The 23,871-nt window shown below is 44.7% G+C and overlaps 1 protein-coding gene across 1 annotated transcript; it reads left to right on the top strand.

Annotated features, from left to right (window-relative positions):
- The first annotated feature begins 9,678 nt into the window (after positions 1–9,678).
- Positions 9,679–17,519, top strand: LOC138973745 (dentin sialophosphoprotein-like). Its single transcript, XM_070346462.1, has one exon. It carries the CDS (start codon positions 10,416–10,418, stop codon positions 15,678–15,680), a length of 5,265 nt encoding a protein of 1,754 aa, XP_070202563.1. The 5' UTR covers positions 9,679–10,415; the 3' UTR covers positions 15,681–17,519.
- The last annotated feature ends 6,352 nt before the right edge of the window (positions 17,520–23,871 follow it).

Raw genomic sequence — 23,871 nt, 5'->3', positions numbered from 1 at the left:
ATTATTATTATTTAAGTTATTGAGACATCCCAGTGCACTAAGGGATTTATAGAGCAAATCGAGAAAATTCATTATTGAACGAAGGAGTTCAATAATTATTTTCGAGATTTGCTCTATAAATCCCTTAGTGCACTGGGATTGTATCAATAACGATATTGTCAGTACCGCCATAGAAAAAAGAAGATTCCAAACGCACATTTTGCTACGCGCATTTGAATAGGCATAACTGTGTGGTTAGGTCGTCAGTGTACAGTAAGATCTACTTTTGTGTGGGGTGTCTCAAGTGTGTCGTGCTTTCGTCACACGCATTTTAATTTCTGTTGGTAAATTCCAGTGTAGCGTTAAGCTGAACAGTAATGATCTTTCAGAGAGACCTCATTTGAACTCGGAGAAAGTACTGTACTCTTCGTTATTTGCGATTCGAAACGTCCAGTCGAGGTTCGACGGATTGACTGTGCGGAGTGACTCCCCTTGAATTGACTCGAAGTCGAAGGACTCGACGGTTGCACATTTTCAAAATAAATGTGGCATATTTCTCGTGTTGTATCTTCACTCCTCGGGGAGTCTGATACTAAATATGAACGGTAAGAATGCTCTGAACCCTACATGTTTTATATCCCCATCGTTTTTTAGTTCACATTTGCCCAACATGTTAATTTGCTGAGCGGGGTTTATGTCGTCTGCTACTGTGCTAGGCAAGAGCAATCGAACCACTGCAGTCTGCACTGACTGAGTCTGCACGCATGAGGTAATAAGTCTTATATATATGGTAAGAACGTTCTAAACCCTACACGTTTTCGATTACGATTGTTCTTGCCTTGAAATAATAATTCGGAAACCATTCATTTACTGAACTGATGCAGTCGTATTTCAGTGTACATAGTCTGCTACGTATGACAAAGTCGATCGAGTCAGTCTTCCAAACTGGTCTGGCTAATACGTTATCGGAATAACACTTGTGTTTTCTGTTAGCCGCTGGGAATGGTATACTAACTCATCATTTGGTAATGTGGATGATAAGCTACATGCCACTAACACGGCATATGAGAAGAATCTGTGCAAGTCGGCGAAAATTAGATGAAACACAGCGGCTTCTATTTTAGATCAGGAGAGGGGTTCACTAGTCCGAGGGTTCACTAGTCCGAGGGTCCACTAGTCCGAGGGTTCACTAGTCCGAGGGTTCACTAGTCCGAGGGTCCACTAGTCCGAGGGTTCACTAGTCCGAGGGTTCACTAGTCCGAGGGTTTACTAGTCCGAGGGTTCACTAGTCCGAGGGTTCACTATAGACGCTTGAATAAAGGATATTCAATTTGATTTGTTTTTATTTTGTGTGTGTATGTGTGCGTGGATGTGCGTGTGCGTGCGTGCGTGTGTTTTTCACTACTGTGGGAATCGAAGAATATTCTCATAAAAACAGATAATGTGGTGTTTTATATTTGACTGAAGAAATCTCAGACTATTTCCCCCAAGAAACTTAGTTATTTATATTTTGACTGAAGAAAGGATATTAAATTTATCAGGATACCGCCCCGACTGGACAATTACGTGATCGAACTGCCTACAGTTTTTAGTCATATTATATAGCACCTCGGGTTTCCTTTTGCCCGTGAGGGTCAATTAGTTATCCCACCGACCTGAATTATGGAGAGGATCGAGCCTGGGTTGTACTACAGCCTCACACATAATTTCATTGAAATCGGTTCTCAAACATCGGATATCTATTTGCGGACAGACACACACACACACACACACACACACACACACACACATACACACACACACACACACACACACACACACACACACACACACACACACACACACACACACACACACAGAGACACACAGACACACAGACAGACAGACACAGTGAAACCTATATACCGCCTTTTAAGGGGCGGTATAATAACTGAAAAATCAAGCGTCTATAGTGAACCCTCGGACTAGTGAACCCTCGGACTAGTGAACCCTCGGACTAGTGAACCCTCGGACTAGTGGGACGAACTGGAAAAGAGAGCGTCGAAAGTAAACCCTCGGACTAGTGAACCCTCGGACTAGTGAACCCTCGGACTAGTGAACCCTCGGACTAGTGAACCCTCGGACTAGTGGGACGTTCCCCTCGATCAGTAGCACTGTGGCACAGGCACATGCAATATGTCAGAAAAAAAACCCACTTCTGCTTTAATTGAGAAGCAGGGAATTTATGGTCATTTGGTATTGTGGAGAATTTAAGCTACATGTCATTAATTAATTCTGAGGATAAGAGCACAGTCTCGCTTAGGCAAAGGGCGGAAGAATACGCTCTGTGGAAAAGTTAGCGCACTCCAAGAGTGCGCTAACAGTTTTAGCGCATCGCCATTAGCCAATCAACTGGTTCACATCAGTCATGTGACACCAGTACTTACTGACAATTATTATTATTATTATTATTATTATTATTATTATTATAAAGTCGCCTGTTTATTTCAATGCCTGTTTTTTGTTTGTTTGTTCGTTCATGGGCTGAAACTCCCTCGGTTTTTGCGTGTATGACCGTTTTTACCCCGCCATTTAGGCAGCCATACGCCGCTTTCGGGGGAGCATGCTGGGTATTTTCGTGTTTCTATAACCCACCGAACTCTGACATGGATTACAGGATCTTTTTCGTGCGCACTTGGTCTTGTGCTTGCGTGTACACACGGGTGTGTTCGGACACCGAGGAGAATAAGAATAAGAATACTTTATTATCTCATAGAGAAATTCAGAGTCTGCACACAAAGTTGACTCTGAGAAATAAATCTCTCGCCGAACGTGGGGACGAACTCACGCTGACTGTTAAGTCCTTTGTACTGGAAACTTGCATTCTCCCAGTAAGGTATATATTGTACTACGTTGCAAGCCCCTGGTGCAATTTTTTGATTAGTGCTTTTGTGAACAAGAAACAATTAACAAGTGGCTCTAACCCATCTCCCACCCCCCCCCTTTCCCCGTCGCGATATAACCTTCGTGGTTGAAAACGACGTTAAACACCAAATAAAGAAAGAAAGAACTCACGCTGACAGCGGCCAACTGGATACAAATCCAGCGCGCTACCGACTGAGCTACATGCCCTCAATGCCTGTTGCTTTCTCTGGTGCCAGGAGAACGGGTTCCGCACAACCCCCACTTTCTCTATTACACATGTCACGTGCATTTAGAGCGCTAACTTCCCTTTGTTTATCACATATAAAATAGTCGGTCACCCCCAGCGGGTTAGGGGGAGTCCCATATTGGTTGGGACGAGAAAGAATTTAGCCGATGCTCTCCAGCATGTCGTAAGAGGCGACTAACGGATTCTGTTTCTCTTTCTTTCTTTCTTTCTTTCTTTATTTGGTGTTTAACGTCGTTTTCAACCACGAAGGTTATATCGCGACGAGGGAAAGGGGGGAGATGGGATAGGGGAAAGCACTAATAAAAAAATTGCTCCAGGGGCTAGCAACGTAGTACAATATATTACCTTACTGGGAGAATGCAAGTTTCCAGTACAAAGGACTAAACATTTCTTACATACTGCTTGACTAAAATCTTTACAAACATTGACTATATTCTATACAAGAACCACAAAACAAGGGTAAAAGGAGAAACATAATCCGTTAGTCGCCTCTTACGACATGCGGGGTGCAGAGAAATAAGGATGTGGAAAAGAAGACTTTTGGTAAGTGAAATAAAGGTGATGGATCCAGTCAGATAGAAATAAGACAACAAGAAAAGAATTGGAAATCTGCAGGGAATAGTAGGGAGAGTTTTCTTGGAAGGAAATATAGGTGTTTTCTTGGAAGGAAATATAGGTGAAAGGACTGGTAAGGCAGAAATAAGACAAAAGAAGAGAAGTAAAGGGGTGGGGTAGCTCTGTGGAAACACTCCCGCCGCGTGAAGGCGACCCCATGGGAGCTTCTGTTTCTCCTTTTACCCTTGTTAAGTGTTTCTTGTATAGAATATAGTCAATTTTTGTAAAGATTTTAGTCAAGCAGTATGTAAGAAATGTTAAGTCCTTTGTACTGGAAACTTGCATTCTCCCAGTAAGGTAATATATTGTACTACGTTGCAAGCCCCTGGAGCAAATTTTTGATTAGTGCTTTTGTGAACAAGAAACAATTAACAAGTGGCTCTATCCCATCTCCCCCTTTCCCCGTCGCGATATAACCTTGAATGGTTGAAAACGATGTTAAACACCAAATAAAGAAAGAAAGAAAAAAAGAAATAGATACTAATTCTGGGGACAAAAATATAAATATAGCAACTTTCGGAATCCTAGCATATATAAACACGGCATGTCCCAAACAGACACTGAGTCTGGGTCCAGAAAAACCAAGTTAGCATAGTATCACACTGTGAAAATTAGGATTTTAGAGTTTAAAAGGGATTTAGGTTTTAACGATAATCGTAAATATTATATATGGAATTTAGTTAATAGTAACGAGTTGTACAGTGAGATTGAAGAATAAATTTAGCAGCCAAGGGGTCACTTAATACATGAAAGATAGGTTCCAAGTATAGGTAATAATGTAGATAAGAAGTGAAACCAACAAGGCAAAGGTTTGTTGATATAAGAAGTTACGAAGAACGTTATGATGGATTCGGTGTAATAAGAGATAAATTGGGCAGCCAAGGGGTCACCTGGCACACGAAAGATAGGTCCAAGTTTAGGTAATAATGTAGATGGGAATTGAACCCAACAGAGCAAAGGGTTGATGATAAAGAGTTATGAAGAACGTTGTGACAGATTCGGCTAATAAGAGATAGACTGGCAACCAAAGGTCACGAAACGCAGAATAGTAGATAAAAAACGAACAACCAATCAAAAGGAAGAATAAGAAAAGACAGAAACGGATATATAGGAGGACAAAATTAAATACTCGCTCTCTCAGCTCTCTACCCTGACCACTGAATAAGAAGACATCCGACTGGTACCCGGTCAACGAGTAGTCAAGGTATGACGACTTTAACTCTAATAGGATAGGGAAATAGGATGTATATTTTGTAATATGTCGTGGTCATTCTTAAAGTAAATTCTTAAATAGTTTTCCTGAATTGTTTGTGGTATGCTTCAAGATTCTTTCTTGTCTAAAGGTTTTGAATGTGAAATGTTAATTTCTCTCTTGTCTAAACCGGTGTGATGTCGGTGCTGTCAGCAATGAGCGTATCCGCGGTTCAACCGCACGTTTGTTTGTAAATTGCCCATCATTGTACGTATGTGTGTACGCCCACTGTTATACGTTCTATGTGTTAAAGTCGTCATACCTTTACTACTCGTTGACCGGGTACCAGTCGGATGTCTTCTTATTCAGTAGTCATGGCAGAGAGTTGAGAGAGCGAATATTTAATTTCTAGTGGCGTGGTGGTAAGACGTCGGCCTCCTAATCGGGAGGTCGGGAGTTCGAATCCCGTCGCTGCCGCCTGGTGGGTTAAGAGTGGAGATTTTTCCGATCTCCCAGGTCAACTTATGTGCAGACCTGCTAGTGACTTAACCCCCTTCGTGTGTACACGCAAACACAAGACCAAGTGCGCACGGAACAGATGCTGTAATCCCTGTCGGAGTTCGATGGGTTATGGAAACACAAAAATACCCAGCATGCCTACTCAACGAAAGCGGAGTGAAGCTGACTATGCTCTCACTCTCAGAGTATAGTGTGGGGAACCCAAATGGGCAAACGAGCTCACACGTAACCAGAAAATTCTGGAACGCTGAAGAAGAAAGAAGAAGAAACAAATATACACAAAGAAAAAAGCCAAGCACCCCCCTTCAATTTCGCAATGACTGATTTTTAAAGTTCTGGTATGGAAACAGTAAGTTCAGGAGCTCGGTTTGACAAATGTTATCGACAAGAGCAACTCTTTGGAAATAACATCACACAAGAAAACTTGTTTTGATTGGTTTTAATCGTGATTTGGTACCTTGCCAAAAAGTGACGTTTTAACCCTAAAACAGTACCCCTGATAAGTATGGAGCTGCAAGCTGAAAAAGACAGGTTTAGGTAAATGTGTCATGAAAAAAATGTAATTGAGAGTGCTCAGATGGCATACGCGATTCAAAAGTTCAATATCGCGTGAAACCCCCGCGTGCCCGGATGACGGCGTCAACCCTGCGTCTCATCCCTCCAGTCAAACGTCGGATCTGTTCACGGGTCACTTGCAACCACTCACGATGCAAAGCTGCCTCCAATTCACGTAATGTCTGCACAGGAGGCTGCAGAGCTTGTATACGACGCCCCAGGATGTCCCAAACATGCTCCAGCGGATTAAGATCTGGACTCATTGCCGGCCATGGGAGTGTTGTTACAGCGTTGTTCTGGAGGTAGTCCACTACTGCCCTGGATCGATGAGGCCTGGCGTTATCATCCATGTACACGGGTCTTGTGGCAAGTGGTGGTTGTCAAAATGAGTAACGACAACAGGTTCCAGGACATGTCGCATATACTGATCACCCGTGAGGTTGCCACGTGTGGTGACAAGGTCTAGCTTGCAGTCATGGGAAATGCAACACCAAACCATGACTGACCCGCCACCGAATGGAACAGTTTGTCTGATATTCCTGGGTGTATAGGCCGTGTTCCTGTGCCTCCATACCCTCAGTCGGCCGTCAGTGACATGGAGAAGGAATCTGCTTTCGTCCGACCAGTGGATCCTCCTCCACGTTCTCAGGTTCCATCTTTGCCGTGCCAGACACCATGCCAAGCGTCTTCTCTTGTGGTCATCTGTCAGTCGGGGACGCTTAATGACTCTTCGGGCTGCCATTCCTGCAGCTTTCAAGCGGTTTCGTACGGTCCTGGTTGACAGATGTCGATTTGGAAGCCATGTTCGTTTCAGGACGGTACTCGTTGAAAATGGCTCACGCCGAATTATTCGAAGAAGTGCTCGGTCTTCACGTTCTGACGTCACACGGGGTCGCCCTGACTTTGGACGGTCCTTCACAGCACCAGTCTGACGATGTTTGCGTACCAAACGGCTGATGACGGTGTAGTGGTAGCCAAGTTGACGACCAATCGCTTTGAAGGATGCCCCTGTAGCATGCATTCCGCCTATAATCTGCCATCTGATCGCCTCTGATAATCGTCTTCTCGCCATGTTCACAGAGAATGTTTGCAAATTGTCGTCGCCCAGTGTTAAATACAGAAATTGGCAGCGTGAGCATACTGCCTTTTTTAACATTCATGGGTTGCATGCTGCACGTGCTTCTCACAGGCAGTGGCGACACAATCTTGACGCGTGAACTTCCCAACCTTATTATGGAAACCCATGTATGTCATTACGAAGAAAAAAATGGTAAAACAAATTTGACTCAATTATTATCACAAATTCATTCGGGGGGTGCTTGGCTTTTTTCTTTGTGTATATATAATTCGTTTGATCTGATTGCCGCTAGTGGCACGGAAAGAGAATAAGAAAACAATGCATACAACAAATTCCTGCTCTACACAGGCTGCTGAATGTTTGTCTGTGTCCAAGCTGAAGGATTTTCTAGATTTTTTTTTATTTTTAAAAAACCCCTTATTCAGCCACAAATATAAACATTCTACATACATAAAAAGAAAATAAGCCTACAAAACCGATCCAGTCCAACCATATTCTGCGTAAAACGACGTTAAACACCAAATAAAGAAAGAAAGAAAGAACCATATTCCGCGTACACAATCATTACTTCCATCCCCATTTTGAAACATCGCAACAACAGACTTCCAGATATATATTAACACGATCATTATGTGTTTTCTGTTTGCATGTTTGTCCAGACCGGCATGGCTGGCCTAGTGGTAAGGCGTCCGCCCCGTGATCGGGAGGTCGTGGGTTCGAACCCCGGTCGGGTCATACCTAAGACTTTAAATTGGCAATCTAGTGGCTGCTCCGCCTGGCGTCTGGCATTATGGGGTTTGTGCTAGGACTGGTTGGTCCGGTGTCAGAATAATGTGACTGGGTGAGACATGAAGCCTGTGCTGCGACTTCTGTCTTCTGTGTGGCGCACGTTATATGTCTCGTCGCGATATAACCTTCGTGGTTGAAAACGACGTTAAACACCAAATAAAGAAAGAAAACGTTATATGTCAAAGCAGCACCGCCCTGATATGGCCCTTCGTGGTCGGCTGGGCGTTAAGCAAACAAACATTAATGTTTGTCCAGTGTCTTGTCCCCACATAAAGCATATTAACTCTACCTGTCCCAAGATAGGCCAAATGGTTCTAAGAGGACGTTAAAACTAATTATCATCATCAAGCTGATACAGGATGGTTGTATCCCGTGTAAAGGTCTGGTCAGATCTGAGATGGTGAATTGAAATGTTTATACAGGAAGGACTGTACCTTTGGTTACATCTAAATTAATTCAGGAAATAAGGTGACATAGTATACCAGAAACTTTAGACCACTCAGTCTAGCCTTTGACACGACACGAATCTTTCAGTGCCTTTATCACGACGTGACTGTTAAAAACGAACACGGTTTGTTGTTGTTGTTGCAGATTTCTCCCAGGATCCGCAACTGCTGTCTAGATGCCGCCACCATCCCTGACCAGCTATGACGACCATGAGACTGGGTGGAAGGAGCGACACGAACCCCCTACCCACTGCTCACACGGCTGGTAGTGGCAGGGGGAGCGACACGAACCCCCTACCCACTGCTCACACGGCTGGTAGTGGCAGGGGGAGCGACACGAACCCCCTACCCACTGCTCACACGGCTGGTAGTGGCAGGGGGAGCCGACAGGGGAACCCCCCTCCCTACCACTCTTCCCACAGTCGCCTCCCTCCGCCCTCTGCTCCACTCAGTGTGGATGAACTGATGGAGATGACCGAGTACGATGCGAGGTCCCAGTACCGGACTGAGATGCCTTACTCTCCAGACTTCAGTGCTCAGCGCGGTGGGTACTCCGGTCATACAGTGACAGAAGAGAAGCGGCGGTGGCAGGCACAGAACTACTATCGGTATCAAGCTCAACAAGGTGTCAGATACCCACCTGCAAGAACTGACATCCCTGTTTACGGGGCCAGGGCACACGCAGCAGGTTACGGTTCAGGTGTTGGTCAGGATGCGGCGTTGAACAGCTGCCAACAATCAGAATCCTACGTGTCCCAGATGTACCAGTCTGTACCAGCGGGATCTGTACGACGAGATCATTTGCAGATCCCTGTGGAACAGCTCTCGTCATACTCTCAACCCGAGTCGTTTCCACCCTGCAGACAGATGACTGCAGAGCAGTTGGAGCACATGGACAGGAGACTGAGGCAGGCAGCATGGACACAACAACAGTATGAGATGAAGACGCAGCAGCAAGGTCCTCGCTCGTTACCTCATTCTGCTCAGAGTTTGTCGCAAAAACGTCGGCACTTTCAACCCCAAGCCTTTCATGTCCAGCCCTCTTCATCGCAACGCAATAACTATGTCCAGGGCAATCCCTCCCAGGTCCATTCGCAATGTTGTGAGTACTCTAACGTTCAGTCCCATGGACAGAAACGTGCCAGCGAACCTACGAGTTTCCAATACAACCATGCGTCTCCTTGCCAGGCAACCCAGGCAGCCAGTCGTCAGTGCAGCCATTATTCGCAGGCTTATGCTTACACTGATCCCAGTAACGCCTGTGCCGTCCCCACTCCAAGTTACAGTTACGACAGAGAACCTGCCCTGTTGCGACCTGCACAGCATCATAGTGGACACAGTTCTATCACCTCTAATCACCATCATCAACATCAACCTGGTCAGGGATTTTTCTTCTTCTTCTTCGGCGTTCCAGAGGGATTAGCTGGACACGCAGTTGCTGAGCTGCCTAACACAGCTCATGTTCCTTATCAACACGCTCAAGGTGTGCAGCAAGATGGCATTCATGCAGCAAGCGCTGAAGATCGAAGATATTTGGTTCATCATGACGCTTCGTCTTCAGGGTATCAGACTGCTGCTCTTGGTGTTAGCAGAGTAGTCTCTAGACCGGAAATCACAAACAGTATTTGCGCAAACTTGTTGCGCTCGAAGGGCAAGTCTTTGCAGACTTTGTCGGAAGACAACCCAGCTCACAAACCTCAGGAACAGTTAGATACTGTACCAGCTTCACAGGCAGCAGTGCAACCACTTGCCCCATTCCTTACAGTCTCCGGCAGTCAGCCACATTCCCGAGTCTCGAGTGACTGCACGCAGGCAGTAGTGCAACCACTTGCCCCGTCCCGTACAGTCTCCAGCAGTCAGCCACATCCCCGAGTCTCGAGTGACTGCACACAGAAGCAGCCGGCCCAGCAAGGAGACTCCTCAGACAGAAAGGACAGATCACTTTGGGACTCCATCCAAGTCAGTCTTGGTGTTGCACGTGCAGGAAGTGAAAGCGAATGCAGCAATAGCAATGTTGATACTTTCTCTACCTTTGAGTCACAGCAAACTTCGTCTTCAGTGTACCCGGTGTCTGTCTCTCGTGCAGATGGGATGGAACTGTTCTCAGCGTCAGACTCTGTCAGCAGGTTCCCCCCTGTACCTCCACTTGTCCATTGCTCCATGATTCACAGTCCTAACAGCTCCTCTGTTTCACACTGCCATCATGCATCATCATCATCATCATTAGCTTCTGCAGCGAAGCAGACACATTCTGACAGTAGTTCTGTTGATAACATCACAGAGTCACCGATCACCCTGTCATCATTACGATGTGAAGCACAATCACAGTCGAGTGGAAAGTCTCCTGCGTGTGCTGTAAAGAAAGAAGCCAACATGGAAGTTGATCCCACTCAGTTTGATAAGCTGAGGCTCAAGATGAAGACTTTTCTGGCCACTATTGGCACTGACCTCTCCCCAACAAAGTCACGCCAGTCTTCAGGCAGCACGTGCACCCACAACTCTCGTAGCTGTGAGCACCAGGACTCACAGTCTTCACGCGGGTCTCTGCCACCACCAGACCCTGACACTGAGGACAGGAATCTCGAGTCCGGCGTGTTAATGATCGAACACAACGACAGCGTTCTGGATGAACTGTTGGAGAGCGACGTAGACAACATGAAGAAAATGTACCCAGGTTCTAGTGGTACTGGTACTTCACAGGAGCTAGAGACTGACAGCAGGCACACAGGAGCAGAGGAAAGTGTTAGGGAGAATCGTATCGAGACTTCCTTAGCTAACACTGACCCTTGTGACTCTAACTTCAACTGTGAACTTTTCTCTGATGAAACTAGAACCAACATCGTCATCACTATGGACAAAGCAGCTGTAGATGGTGCGACAACACAGAAAAACGAAACATTTGAGACTGTCTCCACCAAGATCTCAAACGACGAAGATAAAATGCGTAATCATGATAGTCTGGTTGATATCACCCACACCTGCCTGACCTGCAGGAAGCATTTTGCCCTCAGTGACCTGTTAGAAGAACACCTGCTAGAGCACACAGAGTCCCAAGTAGACGATCTTCAGACTCCGGCAGATACTGCTAGTTTATGTGACACTGTGAGCCAGGAGATAAACTTAGAGCCGAACCTTGACTCTAACAAAAGAGATGATAAGTCTATGGTTGTAAAGATGGAATTTTCAAAGCGAGTTCCTACGAAAGAAAAGATCTGGACGTTTGTGGATAAACGAGCAAAAAGTCTCAGTTGTAGCACTGACTCTGTTGACAATGAGAAACTGTTTGACAATCACTGTGAACAAGTCTCTTCACATGACACCTTTCTTCCAAAAGCTCTTAAGACAAATCCTGGCAGCTCCACACAGGCTGTTTGCAGCATCCTGAAACACAGCTCTGCCCCTTCCGCCTCAGTGAGTTTAGATTCCCCAGCACATTGTGCGAGCTCGGTGAAGTCTCGACAAGAACATGTACCTAAGCCCCTCATTCTCAAAACTTCCCCAAATCGTACCAAAAGTCAAGACTCTTCTGCAGTGTCAAAGCAAGTACCTGAAAAGGCAGCAGGCTTAAAGTCTAATCAACACGACTCTGCTAAATCTGTCTCAAAAACTTGTCACCAAGATGCTTTGAAGAACCCCCTTTCAAAGCTGTCCAGTAAAGACACCAACAGATCTAGCTCATCAAACTCTGAGAAACAGCACGGCTCACATTCAAGACTTGCAAAGTCATCCAACGTGAACTCTCAAACATCCACCACAGAGAAGCTACCTCAAGATATTTCAAAGCCCACAACACCAAAATCAAGTGGAAATCACACGAACAGGCATGATTCCAGCACCCCAAAGACACATGTCCAGGAGAAGCAAACATCAAGTTCACTGAAGACTTCACGATCAGCCAAGTCGGAGAACAATTCAGATGCGGCTAAACCCATTGACAAAGATTCACACGCTCGCAAGTCCCCCAAGTTTGGTGATGACTCCTGCTGGAAGGTGCTTTCTAACGGCCAGATTTTCAGGGTGGGATCTCGGCGAAAGTCGATTGAGTCCTGCGACTACAGTCAGTGCTTCATAGAGGAAATGAGAAACGCAGACTACGAAGCCAGCAGTTCACCCAAGGAGACCGTCCCTGTGTCCAAATATACCCCTCAAGTTAGACCTGCGACTCAAACCGGAGACAGAAGTGAGTCTGTGGATCACAGTGGTTCAGTGCCCAAAGGTGGTGACAATGGTTTGGCCCCCAGAGACAAAACTGTGCAAGAAGCCAAGACCAAACCCTTGACAGCTTCAGACACTAAAGTTAAATCTGAAACATGCAGAATTGACAGAAAATGTGAAGTAGGAGCAAAGGCTTGCAGTGTAAAGAAAAGTGTGTCGGTGGATTCTGCTCCATCAGCGAAACATACGTGTGACAGGGACGCTGACGTAGGAACAAAGGCTGGAGTCAAAACTGTGCAAGTAGTCAAGACCAAACCACACACAGCTTCACACTCTAAATCCGAGACTCCTAGAAGTAACGGAAAGGCTGAAGTCGAAGCAAAGCCTGGTGGTGTTAAGAAAAGTGTGTCGATAGATTCTGCTCCATCAGCAAAAGAAACTTGTGAAGGCACAGAGTCGTCTCGTGGTTTGAAAAGATCGCACAGTGAGACTGTTGACCACAAAGACCATGACGCTTCCCAGGCTAAGCCAAGAAAACACACATACAGTGTCCCAAAAGAACTGCCAAAGAAGAATCACAAAAGAGGCAGTGACATTGGTATGGCCTCTAGAGACAAACATGTGCTTGAAGTCATTGACAAGACCAAACCCCAGACAGCTTCAAACACTACAGTTAAATCTGAAACTTGCAGAAATAACAGAAACAGTGAAGTAGGAGCAAAGCCTGGCGGCGTTAAGAAAAGTGTGTCGGTGGATTCCGCTCCATCCGTCAAAAAGACGTGTGTAGAATTAGAGGGGTCTCGAAATCTGAAAAGATCACACAGTGAGACCGTTGACCACAAAGACCCTGACGCTTACAAGACCAAGGCAAGAAAGCACACAGACACAGCCAATGGTAAAAGTGTCCCAAACGAACAGCCAAAGAAGAATCACAAAAATTGTGAAATGTCGTCAAAGAAACATTTCAAAGACTCGGAAAGATCTAGCTCTAATTGTGCGAAGTCTGCAGAGAAGCATGATTTGATTTCTGATGGCTCCTCTCATAGGCAACTGTCTTCGTCTCGGACAGAGAGGTCTGGCAGTTCTGGAAAGTCTGGTGAATCGAAAAAGTACTGTATAGGAGACACTGACCAGAAACGTCATCTCTCTGCCGATGATTGTTCCAACAGCAGCAAAAGCAATGCCAAGAAATTGAAAACAGACGTTTCTAATGATAGTTCTTCTTCACAGCACGGTGTTCCTGTAAGATCAGATGGTTCGTTCTCAACAAAGCGACGTCACAAGAGCACACTGCAGTCAGAAATCGAACGGAAGGTGTGTGATCTTGCAAGAGTTGTTCTGGAGAAACGGTCAGCTCGAACATTAACTCTCTCTGTCGAAAGTCAACCAGAGGACAGGGCTGTTTTCAAGAGAAGTAACAAAACAGAGGACAAAGCAACAGCGGAACAGCACTACTCTAAGAAGAGAGCCAACAGTTATGACCATGACAGTAGCCGCAACAGCAGTAAAAAGAAGCAGTCCAACAGTGGAGAAGGCTCACAGGCAGCTGACGACAGTGCATCCATTGAACAGAAAACTTCAAGCAGTAAAGATACTGTTGGAAGCAAAGGCAGTACTTCTCTTCGTGAAAAGAGCACGGCCAATAAAATTACACTTTTTAGCAGTACAGATTCTGACAAACCTTCTTCAAAGCCTCCAGCCAGAAAATACAGAAGCGCCAAGGCTGTTGCTCTGGAACGCAGCGCAGCCAAGACCAATCTGGAGAAGACGCCACCACATGTGAAGGACGATTCCAACGTTTCAAAATTCAGCACTGAGAAGCATGTAACTGAAATGGACACACACAGTGACACCTACATAAGCTCCCAGAAGATACGGCCAGTCGTGGACAAAAGCAGTAGCTCTGACAAAGTCGTCGAAAGGAGACGACCCGGCGTGAAACCAATCTTAGGCCCAATTGCGATCGACAACGATGTGTGTTTCGAGTTCTGTACCAACTGCCAGACGATCTTCACAAGTAGGGTAAAGTACGGCCAGCACACGTGCGTCACACTAACCTGGGACTCCACTGAAGATGACTCCAACAATAGCGATGCTGGTAAAGATGCTGAACTGGTGTTGAAGGGTAAAAGCCGCAAGAATCGGGATGGTGAGGATAACACAAAGGGTGAATCCAATAACACTGCCTCTAAGTCAGAATCGAACGACGGTGACGGGAATGTCGAGACTTGTCGACCGGATAACCATCATAGAAAGTCGACAGAAGGCCGTCTCACTTCGCTGCACAAATCGAGCAAGACTGGCAGTGACAAATCGAGCAAGACTGGCAGTGACAAATCGAGCAAGACTGGCAGTGACAAATCGAGCAAGACTGGCAGTGACAAATCGAGCAAGACTGGCAGTGACAAATCGAGCAAGACTGGCAGTGACAAATCGAGCAAGACTGGCAGTGACAAATCGAGCAAGACTGGCAGTGACAAATCGAGCAAGACTGGCAGTGACAAATCGAGCAAGACTGGCAGTGACAAATCGAGCAAGACTGGCAATGACAAATCGAGCAAGACTGGCAATGACAAATCGAGCAAGACTGGCAGTGACAAATCGAGCAAGACTGGCAGTGACAAATCGAGCAAGACTGGCAATGACAAATCGAGCAAGACTGGCAGTGACAAATCGAGCAAGACTGACAGTGACAAACACAATTCAGGGAAAACACGGGACACTTCTGAAAAGCCAAATGACAATTCAGAGAAGACCACACACAATTCAGGGAAAACACGGGACAGTTCTGAAAAGCCAAATGACAGTTCAGAGACCAGACACAATTCAGGGAAAACACGGGACAGTTCTGAAAAGCCAAATGACAATTCAGAGAAGAGAAAGGACGAATCAAGGAAGAGCAAAGACAAATCTGGAAAGACTGCGGACAAATCAGAAAAGAAGAAAGACATCTCGGGGAAAACCAATGACAAGTCATGTGGCAGAGCAAGCAAGTCGCAATGCAATGAAGACAATGATCTTAAATCGCACAGACAATCTTCTGCCACCTCGTCAGACGGTAAGGAGAGAACCAAGGACAACTCTCGAGAAAGAAGCAGCAAAACAGACCAACAGATGTTCTCCTGTGAAAAGTGCAATGAGAAATACTCGTCACGGGGTGGCCTTTTGCATCACTTGAGGAATTATCACATGAAGAAATAACGCGTGTGTCTCGCTAAGGGCTGGTGTGTGTGTGTCCGTGTGTGTGAGTGAGTGTGAGTGAGTGAGTTTGTGTGTGTGTGTGTGTGTGTGTGTGTGTGTGTATGTGTGTGTGTCAGTGTGTGTGTGTGTGGTTGCGAATGAGTGAGAGTGTGTGAGTGTGTGTTTGTGTGTGTGCTTTAGCACCTGACACGATTTATCAGATAGCCCTGGCAATCTGGCAGTAGTTACGGTGTGTGTTTGTGTGGAGCTCCGACTGTTGCTGTGTTCGTGACAATTTTGAACTCAAAAATGTTTTTTGTTGACAGATGCTTTTCATAACTGTTTTTATGAATTTCACCCGATTCATTTTGTCGTGTGTGTGTGTGTGTGGTGAGTCGCAGGATCAACATGCAATATGCTTTAAGAGCAGTAACTGAACTAAGCTCAGATGATTTTGTTTTGTACAGCATATATTTTACGTTGGCAAGGAAAGTTCTTGTTGTTTATCAAAGTGTTACTGGTGACACAGTTTGCATATGAATGCATGCGCGCGCGTTGCCAAAAAAAACTTACAAGTCCACCTTGGTGGCTCATGTATATTTTCAGTGTGTGGGTGGAAGGGAGGGGGTGCATCTTAAGGCAAAGCGCGATATTACAGAAAAGGGGGGGGGGAGGGGGTTCTTCTTTTGTGTAAATCTTGATCAAATGCACGGCAGGCTGATTTTAAAACTGTTTTTAGGTTCGCAAAAGAAAGTCATGTGCTATCACAATTACTTTCGGTCTTCGGTAAGGGGGGGGGGGGGGGGGGTCTAAAATAAGAAGAACAGTTGACTTTGAACACGAGTTATGGTGATAATAATCATGTGAATCATCATGTGCATTTTAAGGATCAGTGTGTGTGATGTTGAACATTAAAGGGTAATGCGTTCCGAGCATAGCTGACTCGATTATATTTGTGAGATTGAAATCAAGACAGGACCTGAACCTTCTCAGAGTAACAAAGCCAGCAGAAAATTAAGCGTGTGTAAAATCAGCACAGCGCAGCCACCACCTCGGCTGTCTGCTGTCCTGCAGCAGGTTTCTATGGCATCCCACAAACTCAGATCTTTGGTGTGCCCTGAAAGGAAGCTTGACTATGCCTAAAAGGTCAAGAAAAATAACAAAACTTGTATATTTTGAAATTATGAATACACCACGTACAACCTAACCTAGACAGACGTGTTTAATTAATCGCTCAATGCGCGAATATGTCGGATCAAAGAAAACCCGAACTCGAAGTTAGAAAGCGAAAGTGCTCGTCAGTTCATACCCAAGGCATACATGTTCAGTGTAGTTTGGGTATATAGACTACGTGACCCAGATCGTCCTCTAAGCGCGTGGATAAACAGGGGACATACTGACGGGTTTAGTGCTTGTCCTTCCAGATTGGGTGATGTCCCTTGTTATGTGTCCGTCTTTGACGACGGAGGTTCAGAGTCCTCTCTTGATATGAATTTCCAAATTTGTTCTTTTTTGTTTGTTTGTTTGAAGAAAGGATATGAAGTGATCAGTATTGGTTCTACACTAAGTCACTAGCTTTGATTTTTGGTAACTAAATATGATTATAAGTTGCCGGAATGTTCTTTGACATAATTCTTTTCAGTACAATCATTGCTGATCACCCGCCCTGATATGGCCCTTCGTGGTCGGCTGGGCGTTAAAGCAAACAAACAAACAAAACAAAAAATTGCTGATCACTCACTCTCTTAATCACTCCTTTAATCACCCCACACCTACCAGTATTTTGATTGCTTTTGACATGTTTTTATTGTTCATATTTTTGTAAATGTATTTTTATACAAAACACAGACAGGTCGTTTTCTCAAATGGTGTCTTGGGTGTTCTTTATGTATGCTTTGTCGTGTGTGTGTGTGTGTGTGTGTGTGTGTGTGTGTGTGTGTGTGTGTGTGTGTGTGCGGGTGTGTGTGTGTGTGTGTGCATCATTGTGTGTGTGTGTGTATGTTTGTGTATGCGTGCATGTATGTGTATGTAAGTGTGTGTGTGTGTGTGTGTGTGTGTGTGCATCATTGTGTGTGTGTGTATGTTTGTGTGTGCGTGCATGTATGTGTGTGTAAGTGTGTGTGCGTGCATGCGCGCGCGTGTGTGTGTTTGTGTGTGTATACTTTGCAAAATACATGTACATCTGCGCAGTCGCCACTACACTACATGCTGCGATAGGGATTATGACGAGTACTAGACCTGTTTTCTTTTAACGCAACGTGTAGCGGGCTGGGGAAAAAAAAGAATCACCTCAATAATCTGCAGTGCGTCGTCTGTCCTGCTGGCGGTACATAGGTGAGCACCGGGTCTTATCTGGAGAAGCCAGTAGTCTACTTGCCAAAAAGAGTACCTGGAAATGTCTGTTCCTGTAAACTTTTATAATAATAATAATAATAATAATAAATAACTTTTCTATAGCGCGAGTCCCATCAATTGGCTCCAGGCGCTTTACAAATTCATTATAGAATAAACTAGCACAAATCAACAAGCATACAAAGCATACATTTAACTGAGACATAACACCAAGAACCCAAGCACTAAGCAAAACTTAGCGTACAATGTTAAAAGTACACACACACACACACACACACACGCACGCACGTGCACACACAAAGATACCATTGACAAAGAGACCATAAAGCACATACAGGGTAGCGAGTTCCAAAACAGAATAGAGTTGTGGAGAGTCTACTCAGGCTTTACGAAACAGGTATGTTTTGAGTTGTGTTTTGAAGGAGGAAAGGCTGCTGGAATCACGGATAGAACTTGGAAGCGAGTTCCAGACGGTCGGAATCTGGTACCTAAAGGTTCTTTCACCAAAGGTCTTGGTCCTGGTTTTGGGGATGCGAAGGAGTTTTTCAGAGGAGGATCTGAGAGAACGGGATGGCTCGTAGATACTGAGGGAATGGGACAAATAGGGGGGAAGTGATTTCTCAAAACAGCGGTACCCTAACAGAGCCAGCTTGTACTCGATTCTATACTTCATAGGAAGCCAGTGAAGGGTGGTAAGTAGGGAAGTGACATGGTCTTTCTTAGACTTCTGCAGAATGAGCCTTGCAGCACTGTTCTGGACTCTCTGTAAGCGATGAAGTTATTCAGTGGGGAGGCCGGCAAGCAATGAGTTGCAGTAGTCAAGTCGACTCAGGATCAGAGAGGAGACAAGTTGAACAGTGGCTTGGAGTGTCAGGAATGACGGAAATGTAATCTATAGGGTATGTAGAGTCAAATTAGCTTGGTTGCCTAAAGATGCACTTTGGGAAATTCTCAGAATCCAAGATGGCATCCCAACGGTCATCTTGAAGATAGTCAATATATAACTTTTGATCCAATCAATCAATCAATCAATGAGTCTTATATCGCGCATATTCCGTGGGTACAGTTCTAGGCGCTCTGCAGTGATGCCGTGTGAGATGAAATTTTATACGGCCAGTAGATTGCAGCCATTTCGGTGCATATTTACCTTTCACGGCCTATTATTCCAAGTCACACGGGTATAGGTAGACAATTATTAACTGTGCCTAAGCAATTTTGCCAGGAAAGACCCTTTTGTCAATCGTGGGATCTTTAACGTGCACACCCAATGTAGTGTACACGGGGGGAGGTTCGGACACCGAAGAGAGTCTGCACACAAAGTTGACTCTGTGAAATAAATTTCCGCCGAACCTGGGATCGAACTCACGCTGACAGCGGCCAACTGAATACAAATCCAGCGCGCTACCAACTGAGCTATATCCCCGCCCCGATGGGCTAAAGAGTCGTGTAATACCTCAATATAGGGTTTTTTGATGTCGGCGAGTTCATTTCTGAGGTTGGTTTGTCAATCCTGTCAACATAATCCAAGATGGCCGTCAAAATATCTAAAAACACATTTCTCGACATATCTGGGTTTCTAAAGCAGCTAGATTCATGATCTTAGTGCTGACCATGTTTCCAAAGGCTGGGAAGCCGTTCTGATATCACCCAGATGCAAGATGGCAGGTAAACGTCATTCATGCCTCAAATCAATGTCACACAAAAATAAGGAAAACGCCATGTGTGTCTTTTGTCGGAAAGAACATGTTAGCATCCAGTTAAAGAGGCAACTTTCAGGACCTCAATCAAGCTGCAGGTGGGAAAGTCCATGTCCAAAAGCAGCTTAGCTGGCACGCCACGACCGAAATAGAACTCTACTGCTCTTGCGTTATAGCAAACAAACGATTCAAACGTTGAAACCATATCTCCTTCTTCAATGTCAGCTTCTTTCTCGTCTTATGACGGGGTTTACAGCGTGACTTTTTATGTCTAGAAGAAAATGTTCTACCAAAACAAAATGTGAGTCCTCATCGGACTGGGGAGGGGAGGGGGGGGTTGTTATGTGTGTTTATAACAACAAACAATACAAATATTAACAAACAATGAGAGGTCAGAGAGCCCCGCTCTTTCCTCCCACAGAAATCAATGGGGAGAGAGAGAGGGGGAGGGAGAGGAGCCTGTGATTCAGCTGTGGCATGTGCAATTAAGCGAACTTGAAGAACAGGTAGGGCGTGGCATCGGCCGCGACATTATCATGAGCCGCGTATTGTTTATGGCAGCTCTCGGAGTGACCAGCAGCTCTTTTATTTACAATCAATCAATAAACTGGCGTACGGGCCGGAGAGGAAATCTCTGACAGGTGAACAGGGAAGCCGCGATGCGAGACAAAGGTTGAACCCCGACCACCGGGTCAAAAGGACAAGGACTGAGGTAGCCGAAGAAAACATTAGTAGTAGGGCTCTGAAACTTTTCTTGTTTAGTGCACATTGCTCAGAGAAAGAGAATAAAAGAGAGAGAGAGAGACTAAAATCAACGCTATACACGACTAGTCGATACTTGCTTGGCGGCTTCAGGGCCCGAAAACAATCGCCACGTCGTCAGTTGAATACTATTGTGAAGAATTCCGTGACTTTTCTACCACCCCGGGCCCCGTTCATACGACAGTGAACCTTTTCTTTCCAAGCCACGACGACGGGACAATAGCCTTTTGGGCCTTTCGCACCGTATCGCCAACAGCATGACCATTTGAGGTGAATGGCACGAAAACCATCGCCATGGCCGGGAAGAAAAAACAAGTCGCGTAAGGCGAAAATACAACATTTAGTCAAGTAGCTGTCGAACTCACAGAATCAGTGAAACTGAACGCAATGCATTTTTTCAGCAAAACCGTATACTCGTAGCATCGTCAGTCCACCGCTCATGGCAAAGGCAGTGAAATTGACAAGAAGAGCAGGGTAGTAGTTGCGCTGAGAAGGATAGCACGCTTTTCTGTACCTCTCTTCGTTTTAACTTTCTGAGCGTGTTTTTAATCCAAACATATCACATCTATATGTTTTTGGAATCAGGAACCTACAAGGAATAAGATGAAAGTGTTTTTAAACTGATTTCAAAAATTTAATTTTGATAATAATTTTTATGTTTTTAATTTTCAGAGCTTATTTTTAATCCAAATATAACGTATTTATATGTTTTTGGAATCAGAAAATGATGGAGAATAAGATAAACGTAAATTTGGATCGTTTTATAAAAATTTTTTTTTACAATTTTCAGATTTTTAATGACCAAAGTCATTAATTAATTTTTAAACCACCAAGCTGAAATGCAATACCGAAGTCCGGGCTTCGTCGAACATTACTTGACCAAAATGTCAACCAATTTGGTTGAAAAATGAGAGCTTGACAGTGCCGCCTCAACTTTTACAAAAAGCCGGATATGACGTCATCAAAGGTATTTATCGAAAAAAAGAAAACAGGGATATCAATCCCAGGATCTCTCATGTAAAACTTCATAAAGATCGGTCCAGTAGTTTGGTCTGAATCGCTCTACACGCACGCACGCACACACACACACACATACACCACACACACACACAAACACACACACACACACACACACACACACACACACATACACCACGACCCTCGTTTCGATTCCCCCTCTATGTTAAAACATTTAGTCAAAACTTGACAAAATGTAAAAGGAAAAAAAAAGCTGCAATCAAGTCAGGCCCGGGGTATTGTAGTCCTTTGAGGACGGATTCTGCATACTGACAGGAAGACCATCGGCCATTATAAAATCTCTAATCAAGTCGGGTGACAAAAGGGAATAGTACTATACCTTCGATGATGGACTATTTTGCATAATGCGGGGCCGGAGTCGCCGTGCCAAACAAAAAACCACACACACACCCCGCGATTAAGAGTTTTCCCGAGTGGATTCAACGCCCCCGGGTGTCGATTTGGGTCCAGAATGCGTGAAACTCACGAATAAACTATAATAATAATAATATGTGACCCTCCCACCACAACAATGAGTCGCTCGCCGCGGCGGTTCTGTGCTAGGCTTTAATATTATTATAAATCCCGGGGGAGTGTCTACGTCTGGTAACAGTGTAGTGAGGGTCACCTTAATACACTGTCACAGGCTTATAACTCACACACAGTTTTGGCTCTTTTCTAAAACACAAGTTTTTCCACCACTGGATAGAGCATCTTTAGGAAAATGTAAAACAAAAAATATGAAAATCATGCAAAAGGTGACATGCGACTCATTCCGTGGTGGAGGGTCACAATTATTATGACAAAAATCCTCTCATCCCTCCCTCCTCCTCCGTTCGTTCGTTCCCGGCGCCGAAGTTCAGCTAGATTTTAATACTTCACACAAAAAGTTCATCATCCTTTTTTTGTGTGTGTGTTTTGTTTGTTGTTGTCATACATGTTATTATAGCCATTAAAATAAAAGTCCCGGCTTGCTATATAGGAAACATTCTTCTAGTACTACTAACAAAACAAAAAATATCAGAACCGAATTATTGTGAAAAAAAAGAGGTGATCCCAGTATAGTGTGTGTGTCAAAAGAATCTTGACAGTCTTCTTCTTCTTCTTCGTCGTTCACTATGTGATTTGCGTGATGCAGCGCTTTTTGGCACCCAGGGGGTCCCGCATCTCCGGCTTCGGCCATGGACGTTGATCAGGGGTCCCTCCCTTAGACCAATTGCCTTCCTGGGCTGTTGAGCTTGGTCTGCCCGTGGTTCTATTTCGGAGTTTTCCTTCTCCTAGACTGGTTACCTACCATGGTTGTCGAGTCCAGTCTACCCGTTTGGAGGTTGCTGAGATGACCGCTTGACAGTGATCATGAGTCCATTTCAAAACGACGGGTTTTTTCTCTCTCTCACTTGCTTGATGTAACGGTTTCTTTGGGGGGAAAATCTCGGACGTATACCGACGATAGCAGCCGTGACCAGTAGTGACACTTCGAACTTCCTTTTTTTGTTGGTGTAAGCAAGGATACACTCTTTGGTGTAAGGCCATTCATTCACTGCTTTGATTTTCTCTGGATCACTCCATTTTTACATTTTGTCAAGTTTTGACTAAATGTTTTAACGTTGAGGGGGGAATCGAGACGAGGGTCGTGGTGTATGTGTGTGTGTGTGTCTGTCTGTGCGCGTGTGTGTGTGTGTAGAGCGATTCAGACTAAAATACTGGACCGATCTTTATGAAAATTGACATGAGAGTTTCTGGGTATAATATCCCGAGACGTTTTTTTCATTTTTTTGAAAATGTCTTTGATGACGTCATATCCGGCTTTTCGTGAAAGTTGAGGCGGCACTGTCACGCTCTCATTTTTGGTTTAAGCGTGTTTATTCAAATTCTCATACACACGTTTCAAACAATAACAACATTGAGAACGTTAACAAGCAGATTGCTTATGGACACGTTCTTGAACTTATAATCAATACACATTCAGATAGCAAAACATGGCGAACAAGTGATAGCTTCAACACTTATCTTGATAATCTTTAATTATATTTTATACAAATAGGGTAAAGAGAGAGAGAGAGAGAGAGAGAGAGAGAGAGAGAGAGAGAGAGAGAGAGAGAGAGAGAGAGAGAGAGAGAGAGAGAGAGAGGGAGAGGGAGAGAGAGAGAGGGAGGGAGAGAATGCCTGGCTACATCAATTGCACAGTTAATATAATATCAGCCGAAGCGATTAGTTAACATAACATAGTCTTGTACAACAGAGAATATTTTCGTGTTCAAAGATATAGTTAAATCAGTATTTCCAAACAAGAGTGTTTTGCAGTCCAGAACGTGTGTTGGCAGACTATTGAATAAAATGGTTCTATGTTCTTTAAATTTTGGACAGTGTAATAAGAAATGTTC

This window comes from Littorina saxatilis, linkage group LG8 (genome assembly GCF_037325665.1).
Source record: "Littorina saxatilis isolate snail1 linkage group LG8, US_GU_Lsax_2.0, whole genome shotgun sequence".
Classification (NCBI taxonomy): domain Eukaryota; kingdom Metazoa; phylum Mollusca; class Gastropoda; order Littorinimorpha; family Littorinidae; genus Littorina; species Littorina saxatilis.
The sequence above is the reverse complement of the archived record's forward strand: the minus strand, read 5'-3'. Positions and strand labels throughout refer to the sequence as shown.

What these genes read in the sequence shown, in the direction of transcription:
- LOC138973745 (XM_070346462.1), top strand. Translation starts at nt 10,416, where the DNA reads ATGGAACTGTTCTCAGCGTCAGACTCTGTCAGCAGGTTCCCCCCTGTA.